At 37.8% G+C, this 16283-nt stretch overlaps 1 protein-coding gene across 5 annotated transcripts in view; it reads left to right on the forward strand.

Annotated features, from left to right (window-relative positions):
* The first annotated feature begins 5 nt into the window (after nucleotides 1–5).
* Nucleotides 6–16283, forward strand: part of GSTCD (glutathione S-transferase C-terminal domain containing) — an 81146-nt gene continuing 64868 nt past the window's right edge. The window contains exons 1-4 of one of the 5 annotated variants that reach the window (XM_056327872.1): nucleotides 10–72; nucleotides 4006–4154; nucleotides 8823–9251; nucleotides 10910–11371. In XM_056327872.1, coding sequence (XP_056183847.1) covers nucleotides 8844–9251; nucleotides 10910–11371 — 870 coding nt within the window. In that variant the 5' untranslated portion in view covers nucleotides 10–72; nucleotides 4006–4154; nucleotides 8823–8843. Of the gene's footprint in view, nucleotides 73–118; nucleotides 292–4005; nucleotides 4155–8822; nucleotides 9252–10909; nucleotides 11372–16283 lie in introns of those variants that run through there. The other 4 variants (XM_056327897.1, XM_056327862.1, XM_056327889.1 and 1 more) reach the window with 4 other exon arrangements.

Below are 16283 nucleotides of genomic sequence, written 5' to 3' on the forward strand. Positions count from 1 at the left end.
AAGGGGCGGAGTCGGGGCGGCAAGCGGCGGGGGAGGGCCGGGCTGCGCGCAGGGCCGGGAGAGCGGCGCGGGGTAAGCGGCGCTCGCGCGGGGAGGGACGTCGCCGCTGGGGGAGGTGCCGGCGGGTGGGTGGTTCGGTGCCCTCCGGGAAGCCCTGGCTCGCTGCCCTCTCCTCACCCGGGCTCCTCGCCCGGGAATGGCCGCGCCCGCCCTGGGCCGTTAACTGTCGGTGCTGTGAGGGAGGGCTGGCGGGAAGCTCCCTGCTTAGGTGCCCGTCGGTGAGGAGCGGCGGTAGGTGTCGGCGGGAAGGGCGCTTGCAGCCTTCGAGGCGCTCACCTGACGCTCGGTGACTTACGGCCGAGCTTTTTGTGTGCGTGTGTGTGAGGAAGGGTCGGTGTCGGCCACCAGGTGCGACTACTGTGGGGGCAGCCCGCTGCGGAGGGAACGGAGCAGGCCTGTGGGGGAATTGCAACCCGCTGCTGTCATTTTCTGCAGTAACCCAGTTCTTGTGTACCGGCCTTCTGCAGTCTGGCTTCTGTTCTTTGTAGCCTGCGTCTTGCTTTCTTGAAGCATTGACGGCTTTTGCTTTGCTGATACACCTGTCCGAAGTTCTGGTTTGAAGCTCTTCAGGAAAAGTTTGCATGCTTCGCTTAGGATTCCCTCGAGGATGCAGTGGTGGCCCTAAACGCGTACAGCAAACTGATTGTCTGGGCAGAGATGTAACTCCCAACTTCAGAGTTGCCTGTCGTGAAGCACAAGTGTTAATTTTGAGGAGAACTGCATTTTTAAATTACTTATGTTGAATGTTTCTCAAGTATTAATGTCTCTAACAACAGTTCTCTTTTACCATGTAGCAATCAACAAATTAAATCTTTTCCAGGAAATAAAAGTAGGCAGATATTTATGCACTTACTTATTTTTGATGTTTTAATTCTTTATTTTCCTGGGAAACATTTGTTTTTAAGCCAATAATTTTCTTGACTACACTGTACCACAGTGAAATTGATTTAACCGTTGTTTAGTGCATATTGGAAGGGAAAGTAGCAACAAACAGTATGGTTAGTGAAAGTTACATTGCTTAATATTGATAATTTTTAAATAGCCAAAGTGATTTTTATACCAGAGGTAGGCAACACTATTTATCTTGTCTTTTAAATTACATTGCAAATCCTGTGGAATCCATTACTTCTCCCTTTCCCTTTTCCAACAGTGGCTACTGTAAATAAGGCCAGTATAAAATAAAAAAAACCCCTTTTCCCACAGAATTTACAGTCTAATTAGAGAAAAAGAAGTGCTGGGAAAAATACTGTGGGTGAATAGTGTAATGTCTTGTAGGTTTTTTTTTTAGTTCTGTGTTCCATGTTTTGTTTTATTGCGTATGCCTGTGGCTGCTTTTGTCTTAGTAAGCTGCCAAGGGATTCATAAATTTATCCCATTTAATGGAAGGGTAGTAGTTTTGCAAAAACACTTAAGTGAGAATGGGCAACCGGGTAGGCTATTAAGTCTTTCAAAGGAAAGGCTGTGTATAAATCCACAAGGAAGACGTACTCTGCAGAGCCAAAATAGTGCAGCAGAACAACTCTCTTAGAAACAAAAAATACAGGAAACAGCACTTCATAAACATCTGTGCTTAGAAACAGGATGTTAGGGAGAATTCTCTGAAGTAAAAGACGGGAGAGGGATGGGATATGGCAATGTGTGTGCAGTTCAGTTGAAGTCACTGTGCAAGAAGACCTTATTTCTTCAGAGGAAACAATGAGGAAATGCAGATAAAGTCACTTCTAGACAGAAGTCCTGGACAGACTCTTTTTGGTTTCTCTTCTATGAGAGATTTGGAAAGAAAATTAGTGTGATCATAGTTTTACATTGTATTCATAGACTGGACTTAAAAACCCACACCTACAACCAAGCAAACAACAACCACTTAAGGAAAATGTCTGATTTTTAGGGTTGCTTTAGGACAGGCTTCTTGTGTGACACCAAACTAAAAATTCTCTTTGTGCTTCAGCTTTTTCACCTCTATAATGGGAACACAGGAAACTTGCACCTTGCAAGGCTTTCGGGAGGAAAACCTGTGAGACACTCAGTTTACTGTTGTGATGAAAGGGCATAGAAGTTTCTTACAGTAGCAAGCAATATAAATAAAACCAGACTGAATGCTTTGGTATTCTAATGAAATCAATACGTAATGAGTTACAGCCATTACAGAAGTCTGTTTTATTAAAAATACTTTTTCAAGTTTTTTCTGGAATTAAAGTATTAGAGTAGTTGCTGCTGAGAAGCTCAATGCAAAAAGCAGAGTGGGGTTTACTATTGCTACCTCTCTTTACCATCTAGTCTGGAAAAGCCTGTCCTCTTGGTCTGGAAAGTGCATAACTTTAAACATGTTCATAGCTAATATTTCCTGGTTTTTCCGGTTTGCTTAAAAATTGCTAACTTCTCTCTATTATAAGCACGTGGAATAGCAGAATTCAGGCAAAAAAGTAAGGGAAAAATACTGGTTAACAAGGTGTCAGATTAATCATTTTTGGGATACAGCTGCATTAAAGGAGGAGGATTCAGTGCTTCCAGTTGTGCAGAAATAGTACAGTGATCTAGTCAAACATGAGACAGTGGAGATCCTTGGCATGCGCAAAGACTTGAATTGCCAGTATGAACTAGGACAAACTTCAACACTTGGGCTTTCTGATAGTGGTAGTGCATGCAGTTCTTGCAATTTAGTTGTGTGTATGGCAAAGCTTGTATCCAGGACATAAGTTTTGTTTTTCGCATTAGCTAATGTGCCTTTTGTCAATCTCTAAAATCTTTGTTAAAATGTTTTAATAAAGCTGCTCTCATCTTAGTCATTCTAGAAACAAATGTGTAATGGAGAAAGAGAAAATCTTTGATTTGAATGGTTACCCTGTAATTCAAGATAGGGGCCTTTGACTGTAGCAAGTGGCTTTACATTGGTCACTATCTGTCTGAGGCTGAAAAAGAAAATTTCCTAGGTAAACTTTTGAGGTAGTCTCTGAATGATCTTTTTTGTGATTAATTGATTTTTGATGTCTAGAGGAGTAAGAGCAAGAGAAACCTGCTGGATTAGTTTAAATCTTCTAACTTCAAATATTAATTTAAAAAACTTAAGTTACTGAGGAAGGCATGTTATTTGGCAATTGCAGTCTGGATGAAAGTTCGGTATGAGCTCAAAAACTACACTGTCCTTGTAAGTGCTTTATGAAAAATGAAGGTAGAGAACTTTTAGCAGTGCTTTCTGAAGTTGGTAGGGAGACACCTGCCTTTAGAAGTCAGAAAATGGGAGAGGGTGATTTACAAAAGATTTTCTCAGCAATTGAGCTCAGGCCGTTTTTTTTTCCTCTCATTTTGGCTAGTAGGTTCTAAATAGGTTAAAATTTCTGTGTTTACCCCATGCATTGTGAGTTCTATAGTTGCAATGAAGCTGAATCTCTAGTAGAGACTTACTTTATTCAGAATGGCATTTGAGTGTTCAACTTGCATATCTATGAACAAAATTAACTTAATTGCCATGTTTTGGCATTCTGAAAATATTCTTAGGTAGAATACAAATAGATTAATAAAGCAAAAACCCCTTAAACTTTTGAACTGTTGTAAAGGAGGACAGAAAGAAAAGGCCTTTGCTCTGTGAGAATCTTGTATGTTAAGATTTAACTTAGAGACAACTTACAGCAAGTAGTCTTCTATGACATTGTCTTCTACTGCTCAGCTCTTACGGGTGTTCACTTGGTAGCTGATTTTAACATGAGCACTGTTAATTGCCTAACTGTTGATCACAAATGGAAATATCAGCTAATAAGCTTCTCTGTTCTTGTTTGAGGATGGTACCTTCATCTTAATAATTTGTATTTTTAATTGGGTGAAATGAAGAATTAAGCGTGAGTATCGGAAGGAGAGGGAGGAGCAAACCTGAGCATATTTGACCTTGAATTATCATGAATTTAAAGGTACCTAACTTAACATGTTTGTTTGGGTTTCCTTGGAATTTAGGTGCTAGTTCTTTGGCAGCTGTAAAGATGTGTCCCTGGATGACCATGATTGGCATAGCAAAGGAGGAGAGAAACAGCTGGAGGATGCAAACAGGAGCTTCAAGTGCAACATTTCCTGCTGAGTGAAGCTCATCTTTTCATTCCTTGAAGGTTAGCTGCAGAAACGGAAGTATAATTGTCCTAAATGGACCCTAATTAAGAATATAATTTGTTCTGCTCCACACAGTAAGCTTAATAACTCAGATCTAAATCGACCATATCAGTAGCAGAACAGGGAATGTGGTTCTGGGAAACTAATTTCAGTATTGTAGCACTGCAAATTTGAGATGAGAAAGGGACTTTGGTAGGAAGAATAGTAGTATAGTATATGAGAAGAATTTAAGGCTATAGTTGAAAATAATGGGACTGAATATTGCAGAGACAACTTTAGGTCAGGTACCACGAGTACTTGCAGAATCAGGGCCTTTAGAGAGATCTGATTGCCTGTGTGAACAGAAATTAATCGCAGTCATATAAATGATGAAATGATAGATTGGTTTGTCAGGACCTGGAAATCGCGTGTGTATGTAAGTACCTATTCTCAGACTTAAGACGCAATCTTGTGAAATGTGCAATGTTCTTAACTCTCTCTGAAAACTAGAGAAATAAGACATATATTTGTGTGATGAGAGCTGGAGTTACCTCCTCCTCTGGAGTTGTGCTTTTAAGTGTAAGATGTTAGTTGCTTGTACTTTTTTCAGAAATCAGCAATTTACAGTGTATTTTTATTTGGTTCAGAATTACTAACTGGAATGGTTAATTGTTGCTGTATCGATCCTATCATTGTTTATGTGATTCCTTAAAACGGAAGTTCTCATATTGACCATATTTTTCATCTTTGGAGTTTTCCCGTACTTCTCCCGTGTGGGGAGAGTCTCATTAATCAAAACCACTGCCTTAGCTTAATCCTTCTCCTCTGCCCTTACCTTGATATGAGCATCCCTTTCTAAAGGTTTTTATGAGTACTTAAAAATAATCTGAGCAGCTAGTGGATGTCTTTATGAATGAGTGATATTTACAATTTTTTGCTTTTTGGGATAAATGCAACTTCAGCATGTGCACAAAACCTAGCTAAAGGAGAACCTAGCTATTGGAAAACTTATTAAAAATATAATATCTGCCTATCCAACTAAAATAAAGTGTAGAAATGTTGTTTTTTTTTTTACATATCAGAATATTCTACAGCAGATATTGCATCTTCATTAAGAGCCCTGAGATTCTTATCAATGAAAGCTCTGTTTTAATTTCAGGGTTAATATAGGTACTTGTATGTGAGCAGCTAAACTTCAAATGTTGCTGGGTGTTACGCTTACCTCTGTAGACCTGTTCACTGGTTCTTTGTGCGTCATGGAGTTGAATCATACAATTCAGTGGAGACTTACTGGAGAACGTTTTTGTCCTTTTGTCCTTTTGGTATCATGAGTAGGTAATTACAGGCAGGTACTGGAAGACTGCTAGCCACTGAGTATGGTAACTTGTGTTGTACTGGACAGTCTTAAGTGAGAACTGCTTCCAAAGGCTAGCTAAACTTAATGTACATGCTACCAAGCCTGTGTGAGGTGGCTTTACCTGAGGAGGGAGAACACAAAAAAGAGCTAAATCCATGTCTGAACTGACTCTGTGAAGAAGGTATAACAAGTCACGGGACTAGAGGGTACTATGCTGATTTAGTGTGTAATACCAAGACCAGCTGATGCTGCCTAGTTCTGAGCCACTGTCAAAATGAGCAATTTCTGGGCTTCCTGTCGCCTGCAGTTGCAGATTTCTACTATATCCTTTACATGAGCAATTTTGTGGCTATGTGCTGAATGGCATTAATTTACTGCTCTAGCTGAGGAGGAAGAAGAGTCTTGGTTCTTCCTTCATCCCCTTCCCAAAATAATTTGATCTTAATCAATTCTGCAAACTGTTCTGATTTTACAGTGTGAGCACAGCTGTGTAAGTAGATAGTGAATAATGTCACTGCTTGTGTGTTATTTCTGTCTTTGTAGAAGTTCATTTGGGTTTGGAAAAAAATAATTCAGTCTCTCTGGCATAGTTCACCATGCTGCAGCTGATTAGTGGTAAATTACTACAAAAAATTACTTGGAGTTTTGAAGAAGTTAGTAACCACTCTCAAGCTGTCTGGCTCAGCTGTCTCCCAGAGGTTCTTCCTTCAAGGCATTTAAAAGAACAGACCTCTCCGGAGCATACCTTTGCCTCAGCGCAAAATCCAGAGCCTTACCTCAAATGGTTGAGAAGTGACTTTTAAGTGAAGATACTGTTGACCAGATGAGGCGGGCTGTACATGTATTCCTGTTTGCGGACCCCGTGAAAAGCATGGAGTGGGTAGCTGGACAACATCTGCTTATCGTGAGTCAGCAAGATCCAAGTACTGGTTTATCTGGTTTGTGTGACTTCTGTATGGGATAGTTATATACCTGAAGGTAATAATATTTGAATTTGACCAGATGACATTTCTAGTCAAATTTCAAACTTCAAGGAGATGGGTAGATTAATAGGATAGCATCAACTCGAGTGTTTACTGGACTGAATGCAGAGCAGACCAATAACCAACAAGTAATTATTTCCAATCAGTTTCTTTCTCTGGGAGTGACTGGCGGCTGCTATCTATTACTTATTGCTACTGAGCAGAAATAATTTTGTTCAACAGATTGGAGGAGAATTCACATTCATGGTGTTCACCCTTTCATCTACCAGTTTCACAGCAGGACATTTTTGTAATTTTAATCGGTGGCCTGATTAAGTAGTACCTCTGTTTGGGCATCTTTCAGATATTTATTTTTTATTTTTAGCCTAATGATGTATTATCTTCTGTGGGGAAACAGTGCTTCAGAGCTGCTACTCTGGATGAAAAAGGGCAAGGGCTGCTGTACCTATTGAAGAGTACCTGTGTGGTGAAAAGATTTTTTTACTTGTGCAGTCCCGAGTGATAGATTTGGAATAATTTGTAAGAATAGATGGAAACTATGGGAAAACATACTTTGGAAATAGAAACCTCTCCAGACTTCACCAAAATATTTAGCAGTTCTATACAGCATGGTAACGACCAAAAAAGTTGATTATGTCCAGTGAGGTCAACCAGAAGAAAGAATTCAGTGGTGAAGTGATTTCTAAGGTGAATGTGTATCCAGTCTGAGTGGCTGGAGTGACCAGGAAAAACCCTCCCAAACGCATATGAGGGTACTGTTTAATATTGAAAGAAATACTGTAGTTGAGAATATGCATTTGTGCTAGTAACTATGGATTTAGCAGGTAAGACTAACTCTTCTTGACCAATCTCAACAGTACCTTCACTATATAATTTCTTACACAGAACTGTACTTAAAGATATTGAATCTGTCTCAACTTACAGGCTGTCAAGATTTATCCAAATAAAATAGCTTTTAGGAAAGTGGGTATTTCATTTTGTACTGTACTATGTGTGGCAGGTGTGTTACTTGAAAAAAAGCAACAGTACTTGTTGAGCCATTGGTGTTCTGAGACAAAATCATGTCATGTAATGTTTTAAAAATGCTTCACTGTAACAATCACTATTATGATCTCTACTGAATGTCAGGTGGACTTGATTTTATTCTTCCACTACCTCTTTTTATTGATTTGGCCCAGTGACAGATGATACAAAATAGTAAATTTGATGTACATGTCTACATGAAAAAAAATACCTGATAATCTAGATGTCAAATGAAAACCTGTTTTGTTTTAAATAATTGTCATATTCATGTAACTGTACAGACACCTTATCTAGACAGTGATTTGAAAGGCTGTTGCCGTTCCAGTCTCACTTGTGCTTTATATATATGTATATAAAAAAAACATACTGACCTTTCTTAGCAACATTGACATTTCTTTCTCTAATTATAATAAAGCTTTCTTCTATAATGATTGTTTTAACAGTGCCATCTAGTGTCTAAAGCTTTTCAATAGGTGGTGTGATTTAAAAGTTAATGGGCAATTTTACTGAGTGATGGAGCAGAAAAATTGTTCCATCATTGTTTTATATTAAACTGGTATGGAATAGTTTAATAGCAAAAATACAATTTTCAACCAATTCTAAAGAAAATTGATTAAAGTTTTTAATATAATGAGAAGACATTGATTTCAGCTATGTTACAGTTGTATTTAACTGCTTTAAAGTAGTTGTGTGTTTGAGGTATTCATGTAGCATTCTTGAAATTAATGTGTTTTTTTTTCTTCTTATGCATTCTCTTGATCTTCAGTTAGTATTTTCACCAGGCTGTAGATTAATATTCAGTACAGGAACCAATATTATTTCCCATAGCCTAAATATCCTCTATATATATGCCTTCTAACAGTTACAGAAAGATAAATGTGTGTATATTAGCAAAATGACTGTTGTAGATATGTGCTCAGGAACTTGTTTTTCAGTACTGTATGGTTAATGTTATGGGAGATTATTGCTTAAAGAAAAAAACCTACCTTGCTATAAAATGTTTATACGCTAAAAAATCTAAAAGGAAATAATATTTTCTTTTGGTTTTGTATGTTTTGTTTGATGTCAGAAATACGCTAAAATGTTAAAAAAAATTACACAGATCATTTCCACACAGACATTTCTATGTGAAAAGAAAGTGTATATGTGAAACCATTCTTTTCTCTTAAGAAGGGCTCGCAGTCCACTTAGGCAGGATGTCTTTAATAGTGTCTTATGCTAAAATCAGTTTTGGCACATAGTAGAAGGACCACTGTTTCAAACCCTCTATTTTGTTCTGAGTTCTGTATTATTTTCTGAATGTTGTGATCTGATTTCTATTTCAGGGACTTCAGCACAGGAGGAAGATGAAAGATAGTGTTGCTGAAGAACATTTATATTTGGATTTTTCTCATCAGTACGGAGATAGTATCTTTCCTCTTCATACATCTATTTCACTGTTTTTGCTATCCTACTGTGACTGCAAATTATTCAAAATTTTCTTGGTGCCAACTGGTGAAGATGTGGATGACCAGTTTGTGACAAAAAACCTTGGTGATCTTGAGTTCCATTTAATCTCCAGATGTCAGCTTCCAGTGGTTGTGCAGAGCTGCTGTTTACCTGCTGTTGTTGTGAAAGATGGCAAGTTCTGCCGAGCTGGGCTTTCTGTTGTCTTAAGGCATATAATACAGAAAACATATGAGGCAGATCAGTCTAAAAAGGATGTTTTGGAACTCTTAGGCTTTAAGAAGACCTGCTTAAAAGCCTGTGCTGAAGTGAGTGCATCCCTTTCTGTTAGACAGATTATTGGGTTTTTTTATAAGCATTAGATACTCTGAAGTAGACCCTTAATATTCATGTAAAATAAGTTCTTTAAGAAACTTCATTTGCTTAGAAATGAAATTTCCTCAGTGGAGAGGTATCTGTATTTTGGCATAAAGATGAAAAATAATTCTTTTTAAAGATAGGACTTGTTAGCAGCACAAAAAGAACCCTAAAATTCAAAAAGTAGGTTAGATCTTTGTTTCATGTCTAGCAGTGTAGTTTTAATGAATTAAAAATACAGCTTTTGCAGTTTGAAGTAAACTAAGAAATACCTAATTTATTGTTAATTTTGATTTCAAGAGCACTGTAGGCTGTTAGCCCTCATCACTGCCAAGACATGCTGCTGGCTTATGTTTAGCTTATGCTCACCAGGATGTACAGGGTGTTTTCAGTAGACCTCCTACCTGGTCAGGTAGTCAGTCCCTAGGAGTTCTGAGCCTGTACCGCTAGAGGGGTGTAGTCCATCCTAGGTGCAGGATGCTTTATTGTTTTATGTCAGTTCCAGTCAACCTGTTCTCTAGCCTGTGCAGGCCCCAGTGAATGGCGGCTCTTTCCTGGAGTTTGTTGACTGCTTTGCTCAACTTGCTGTCATCCTTGATGTGAGTGTATTCCACCTCGCCCTCCAGGTCATGGGTAAAGATAATTAAATAGGATAGGCCTCAGCATAGACCCCTAAAAAGCTCCACTTCTAACTGACCTTTGGATAGAGGGTGAACCATAAACCACTACTACCCTTAGAGTTGATATTTCAGCCCATTTATCACATAGCAGTTTACTCATTTAGCAGCTCATCCATCTAGGCTTGCCTTACTCCTCTCAGGAGGTTGAAGTCCACTGTTTCATGGTCTGTACATCCATGGTTGCCATTGATTACTGTGCCTTCAATCCAGTTCATCCCTGTTGGTGAGCAGCAGATCTGGGGAAGTGTATTCCTGTGTTAGTCCCTCTAGCACTGGCATAGAGAAATTGTCCCCGACATCTCCCATTAGAATCTGTAATTCTAATCTCTTCTTGGAACTGCTGGAAAACTTGGTTCCATATTTCACATGGCTTCAATGTGAGTAAACTGAATAAGGAAAGACAAGAATTTAAAAGTTTTAAAACCTTTAAGTGCAGAGAATAAGAAAAAGAGGACAAGAATATGAGAAAAATAAGAATTTTTTTTAAGGTGCTGTTCTTTTAGACTAATTTTTTTTGATACTGTATGCTAAAAACCACTGATAACTTAATGCATTTCTGTAAAATAAATGTGATCAAATCTCTTCAGTGTCATCTGGTTTTGTTATCAGTACGTAGTAGAGGTGACATATATAAACTGATTGCAGCTTAGCTTCTCCTGAGTTATGCAGCCACCCTAATCTTATGCCAAGAATAAGGAATAAAAATATGCTATTCTGGATAACTGTTCTGGTATATATATATATATTTATATATAAGATTTAGCTTTCTAATTCTGCTATTGCAAAAGTAATACAAAATATCTGAGCTTCAAAGATTATCAAATAATGTACTTAAAGCTGGAATTTCTTTGCTTAAAGTGGACAAGAAGGTACCCTGGATTTTGTTTCTCTTTTTCTAGAGACATTAATTACATAAATTTATCTGGCAGGTTAGTCAGTGGACCAGACTTTGTGAGATCAGCATACCTCTGGCTGTTGAAGGGTTTTTGACTGCATCTCCTGAACGCTGTCAGACTATTCCTCCGGACATTTTACAGCTTGAAAGGAAGCTGGGAGAACCTGTCCGAGTACATAATGATGATAAAATTCGAAGGCAAAAGCTTCAACAACAGAAGGCAGGTACCAAGGCTGCAGTGCCTGTACTTGGTAAAGAAGCAACAGAGGAAGAAAAAAAAGTGGAAATGCATGAACATCCACTTCCAAGTTTGGAACTGAGCATAGCTTTCTCCAAGCTGCTTGTCCAGGACGTATCAGATGCAGTCAACAGGGAGGCCCCTTGCATCAGGAGAACAAAAACCTCTGACCTTCCGCTTTTGGACCACGTTTTTGCAGAAGGGCTTTATTTTACCATGGCAGATATAGTGCTTTTGCCATGCATCCATCAATTCTTGGTAAGATGACAAGTCCTGCAAATATTAAGTAGTGTATATGTAATTTTTTTAACAACTGGGAAGTTGTAAAATGTGTTAATTTAAAATATATTGTCATTTGCAATGTAAACTTCACTTTGTTTTTGTACAAACAAAAAACAAGGATTGGTGAGATCACCACAATTACTTTTAAATACATAGGATATAAATATTTAGTAAACACTGTCAAGTGTTAAAATGTTATGCTGAAATTTTGGCACCAAGTTGCCCAGAACATTCCTCCATGAAAAAATAGAAGGACATTTCAAGTACCTTCTAATTTGCATAAAGCAAAAGTAACTAAGCAAGCATGAAACTATTTTCTTGCCTGAATTTAGTGTACTAGATTTATGACCATGAGTCAATGGATATTTGCTGAAATGAGACCACATTATCAGTGAGGAATTTTTTGAGATTTGGAATTTTGATTCAATCATAAATTGCAAATTTTAAAGGGAGGGAGGGTTGAGAATGGTGTAATGATTTTAAAATGATAGAAGAGATGTCCCCCATGAGAGATTTAAAATGGACACATAAAGTACATTGTAATATACATAGGAAAAAAAGTAGGTAAGCATGAACCTGGTTTAATTTTGGTTTCAGTGTACTGGGGGGTCAGGCAAAATGAATTCCTACCCAGTTTGTTCTACTTTTTCTACATGAATATTATCTGAATTGGAATTCTTTTCAGCAAAGGCTTGAAACTTTATGTGACTTTATGTTGACATGGACAGAGATGCCTAAAAGAGAACAAGTACCTTATAAGAAAGTGGGAATGCCTTTTAAGGAGGCAGTGAGCAGAGAGAGATTCAGGGATAACGGTGACTTTTCAGAGGTGTAAATCCTTCATGTTCCTTACCCATCTGAAGAGGTACTTGGTTATTGACCAGGGAAAGACTTCCAAAAGCTCATTTGTTTATGCTACTGGTAGTTAATTTCTTGAGATTCCCTTTGAGAATTTTTTTTTAATCTACAAATACTTGTTTTGAAAATGTGATGTGCTATGACTTCAGATTTGTTTATTGCTCCTCATAATGGGTTAATTATTCTTAATCTCTGCTGTTCTTTTTCTTCTAGTTCCTAGGAATGACTTCTTTGTTTAGGAGGAAATATTCCTGTGTAGCCAACCCAGCTTTTTATCAAGCCCTCCCACAAATGCACATCCAACTCACATCTGTAGATAAAGATGGGTACTTAGGACAGCATAATACCTACGTATCACCAAACATTTTATTCTTCTTTGCAATTTTGTTTTTAGAAAACTTAGTTTGTGTTCTTCTTCAGGCAAAGATTGGTCACTGTGACCCCACTCACAAATGAGGTGGTGTGCCTAGGGAGCAGCTTCTTTGGGATGAGCTTCAGCCCTTGAAACTTCAATAATCTGTAGTTTTCTCATTCATGGTACTGTTGATACTAAATTGTTTTCCACAGTTTATGGAAGATACTTTAGCGAAAGAAGTTCCTTGAAAAAAGTTATGTTGCTAGAAGCTCTTGGAATGAAATTTGTAACTGAAAAGTTATGATTCTCCTTGCAGTCCTATGAGATTGGCTGCTTTTTTTTTTTTTTTTTTAAATAGAACCTTAGTTACCTGTATGGTCCAACAACATACTGAGAGAAAATCCACACTTTCTGTTAAAGAAAAAATTCATACAGACATGGTTACCACTAGGCTTGCTTTAATCGCAATTCAGAGCTGGACCGCTACCTCAGTGAGAGGCAGAGAACAAAGGGGTGCAGCACATCTTACATACACTTGCCAAATCATTAGTCAATGTCCAAAGTTTTTTAGAAGTTTCCTTTGGTCTTATCGGTTCTGCAAATCCATCACCTGACTCTGTCCCATCATCTCTTTGGTTCCAGTCTCTGCCTTGGTTCCAATGTCCTCCTCTGATCATAATCTTCTTTCTGCCTGCTTTAACTCACACAATCCTTCAAGCACACTTAGTCTTTGAACTATATTAGTTTATTCACATATACTAATTTTTCTAATAACACCTGTGTTTCTGAGAGCACCTGTGTACACAAATTGATCATCTGTTGTTTCTCTATTCTACTGATTAACTTGACTGAGTTTTAAACCAACCTTGGATTAGGGCTATACAAGGGGCAAGGCCTGGTTCTGCCATTTAGCAGCTTCAGCACTTCAAATTTCTTAATTCAAAATACATTTTCTTTAACGCTTTCCGTTAGGGGAGTTGAATGTTTTCATGTCAGATTGTGTAAGTATTTTGGAAATGCCAAGAGTATGGTCTATTCAATGATGCCTTTGTCCCTTCTGCAGTCAACCTAGCGTGTTGTAAATACTGGCCAAACACCAATGGGCTGTTTTCAACTGTTTTCATCCTTGTCTTTTTCCTTCACATCGAGAGGCTTTCACAGCACAAGGAGGAAAACCAGAGTATGCTAGCAAAGTATTATGGACACTGCATGTAATGGGTATATGCAAACTTTCATTCTGAGTGTAGGACTATTTTATGTCTTCTGATGTGTTTAGAGATCTCAAAAGGTCTCCTAGTCTGTCTGTGGAGGAATTAGACACTTTTAAAGAGTTTCACCAAGTTAAGACAGGAAAAGCACTGACACAGCTGGCAGTAAGGGTGCCACATGGAATGTGGAAATAAATGGGGAATAAATCTTTGCTCCCTGACATAGGATGTCATTATAGAAACACTGTCACAAGTGGCAAAGCTGATTTTAGAAGTTCCTGTACTCCAGGATGCAGTTTGACATGCTATTGTTTGTGTCAACTTGATTATAATTTGAATCAGTAAAATATTCCTGTCTCTGTACCTTTAGATCAATGATCTGTTAAAAGCTTGCTTCACCCCTCTTGTAGGGGTGAGCCTTACTCACTTGGTTATTGAATTTTTTTGTGGTGGATCTCTCACTTTGTACAAAATTTACCTGGACTTGAGAAGGAGATTCTGTGTGTGTGTTGGTTGTTGGGTTTTTTTAATAGTACTTATTTAATAAGTGCTAGTGTCTTGAAGGTTCAGTTGTACAAATAACATCAGGGTTAGGAAAATACGTGAAGATATGCTTTGAGCCTAATATAGCCATTCAGTTTGATTTTTATTTACTTTTCTTTTTTAAAACACACCCCTGCCACCCACGCTCTCAGCTCCCCTTTTCTCACTTCTAGGAGGAGGTAGAGCTTAGTAGTACAAGTGACTTGAGCTCAGCTTCAAGACCAGTTTTAAAGGAAGGAAAAACTTTTGTGGCAAGACTGTGTGAGGGTCTTGCTCAGCCCAATCTGTGTACTTATTTTTATGAGGAAGTATACACAGAAAAGAACTGAGGAAATGACAACTATGTCTTTATTTAGCGTGGCAATAAAATTTTGCCTACGAAGAGTATTCCTGCAGTTACTGTATGGGATTGATAGTTGAATGTGTCTGTTGCCAGGAAGAGCTCTGAGTGAAGTTGGTATTTGCATTTTCATTCTGCAGGTTATTTTGCCAAGTTTGCCTTATGGTGTTTGAAAACAAATGGAGTTCCTGGAGAAGATACTGGCACTCAGATTCAGAGATACAATCTCTAAAAATCAAGATAATTACTAGTGAATATGACTATGTGGCTAATGTCCAGTTTGTAACTTCTTTAACCGAGGTCGTCACCCTCAGTGAATTTTTTTGTGATGATAGCAATATGGGAGTCCAGAATTAGGTTAATATGGCTACCTTTGTATGAAGAAAATGAGATATTTTAGAGAAATGGGTATTAATTTGCCTCTGCTTTGTTTGTTTTGCATATGACATAATAGAGGATTTACAGCAACTGCTGTATGGATGATACTAAACAAAAGTAATAAAAATGCTTTCCTACGGTTTTAAAAATGTTAATGCATTTCAGTTTTCTTTATTTTTCCAAGGCCTTTTTTAAATAGGAAGGGCATAACTTTTTACAGTAATGTTTGAGTTACTGGTGCTATGCATGAGAAGGTTATTGGATCAGATGCTTAATTGATTTCAACAATCCAGTTGAAATAGTTCTGTAGATGTACTGTGAACAGCAGAGCATGCTGTATTTTTTTGCTTTTCATGTGTGACCCTTGAGCCCTAGTGGTCTGCAGTTTACACACTATATATTCTTTAATTAATTTGTGTTAGCTGACACCAAGGATTGTCCTAAAAAACTGGCTTTCAGTATTATTTTCATCTAAATTACAGGAGCTCTGGGGTAATGTTGCTTTATTTCTGTTCTTTGGTGAATTATTGTTTTCTAAGCAATTATACCTTGATTCCTACAATTATCATCAAAATTGAATAACTTGCATCTGAAAGCTTCTTGCAGGCAATGGGTTGGAACTGCTTTTGCTGATGGAAGTGCCAGAGTTTAATTCTCTATTAAAGTGTTACTTTTATAACTGGAATTCCTGGTTTGTGTTTAAAAAAATCATTATAGTTGAACTTCCACTTTGCTTTAAGGGTGTGAATAATAATGAAGTCTTCAATGGTTATGGTCTGGTCCTGACTAGCTGATGGTAATAATTACCGAAAGTAAGATAATGAAACTGAGGAGTTGTTTTTCATTACCTCATTCCATTTCTGTTATCTTTTTGAGGTTAGCTTTGTTATGCTTTCTATTAGTTGTAACACTTGAAAATTAATGGAAGAATAACAAAAGCTCCGTTCTCTATCTGGGAGGAACTACTATTCACTTTTTAAAATACAGTTTAGAACACTTGCTGCTAAGTGTAACAGTACCTCTTAGAATTGCTTTCCAAAAGACTTCTTTCTTACTGAATTAATGTATTTCTGCCTGTGTTACTATTAGGATATTGAATTAGATACTAAAATTACACGGTTCATCCTCCTTTTGCTCCTTTAGCTATTACTAATTACTTGTGATTACCCTAAGAACATTATAAGCACAGCATGCAAGAAAGCTGCT

Source organism: Falco biarmicus, chromosome 1 (assembly GCF_023638135.1).
Source record: "Falco biarmicus isolate bFalBia1 chromosome 1, bFalBia1.pri, whole genome shotgun sequence".
Taxonomy (NCBI): Eukaryota; Metazoa; Chordata; class Aves; order Falconiformes; family Falconidae; genus Falco; species Falco biarmicus.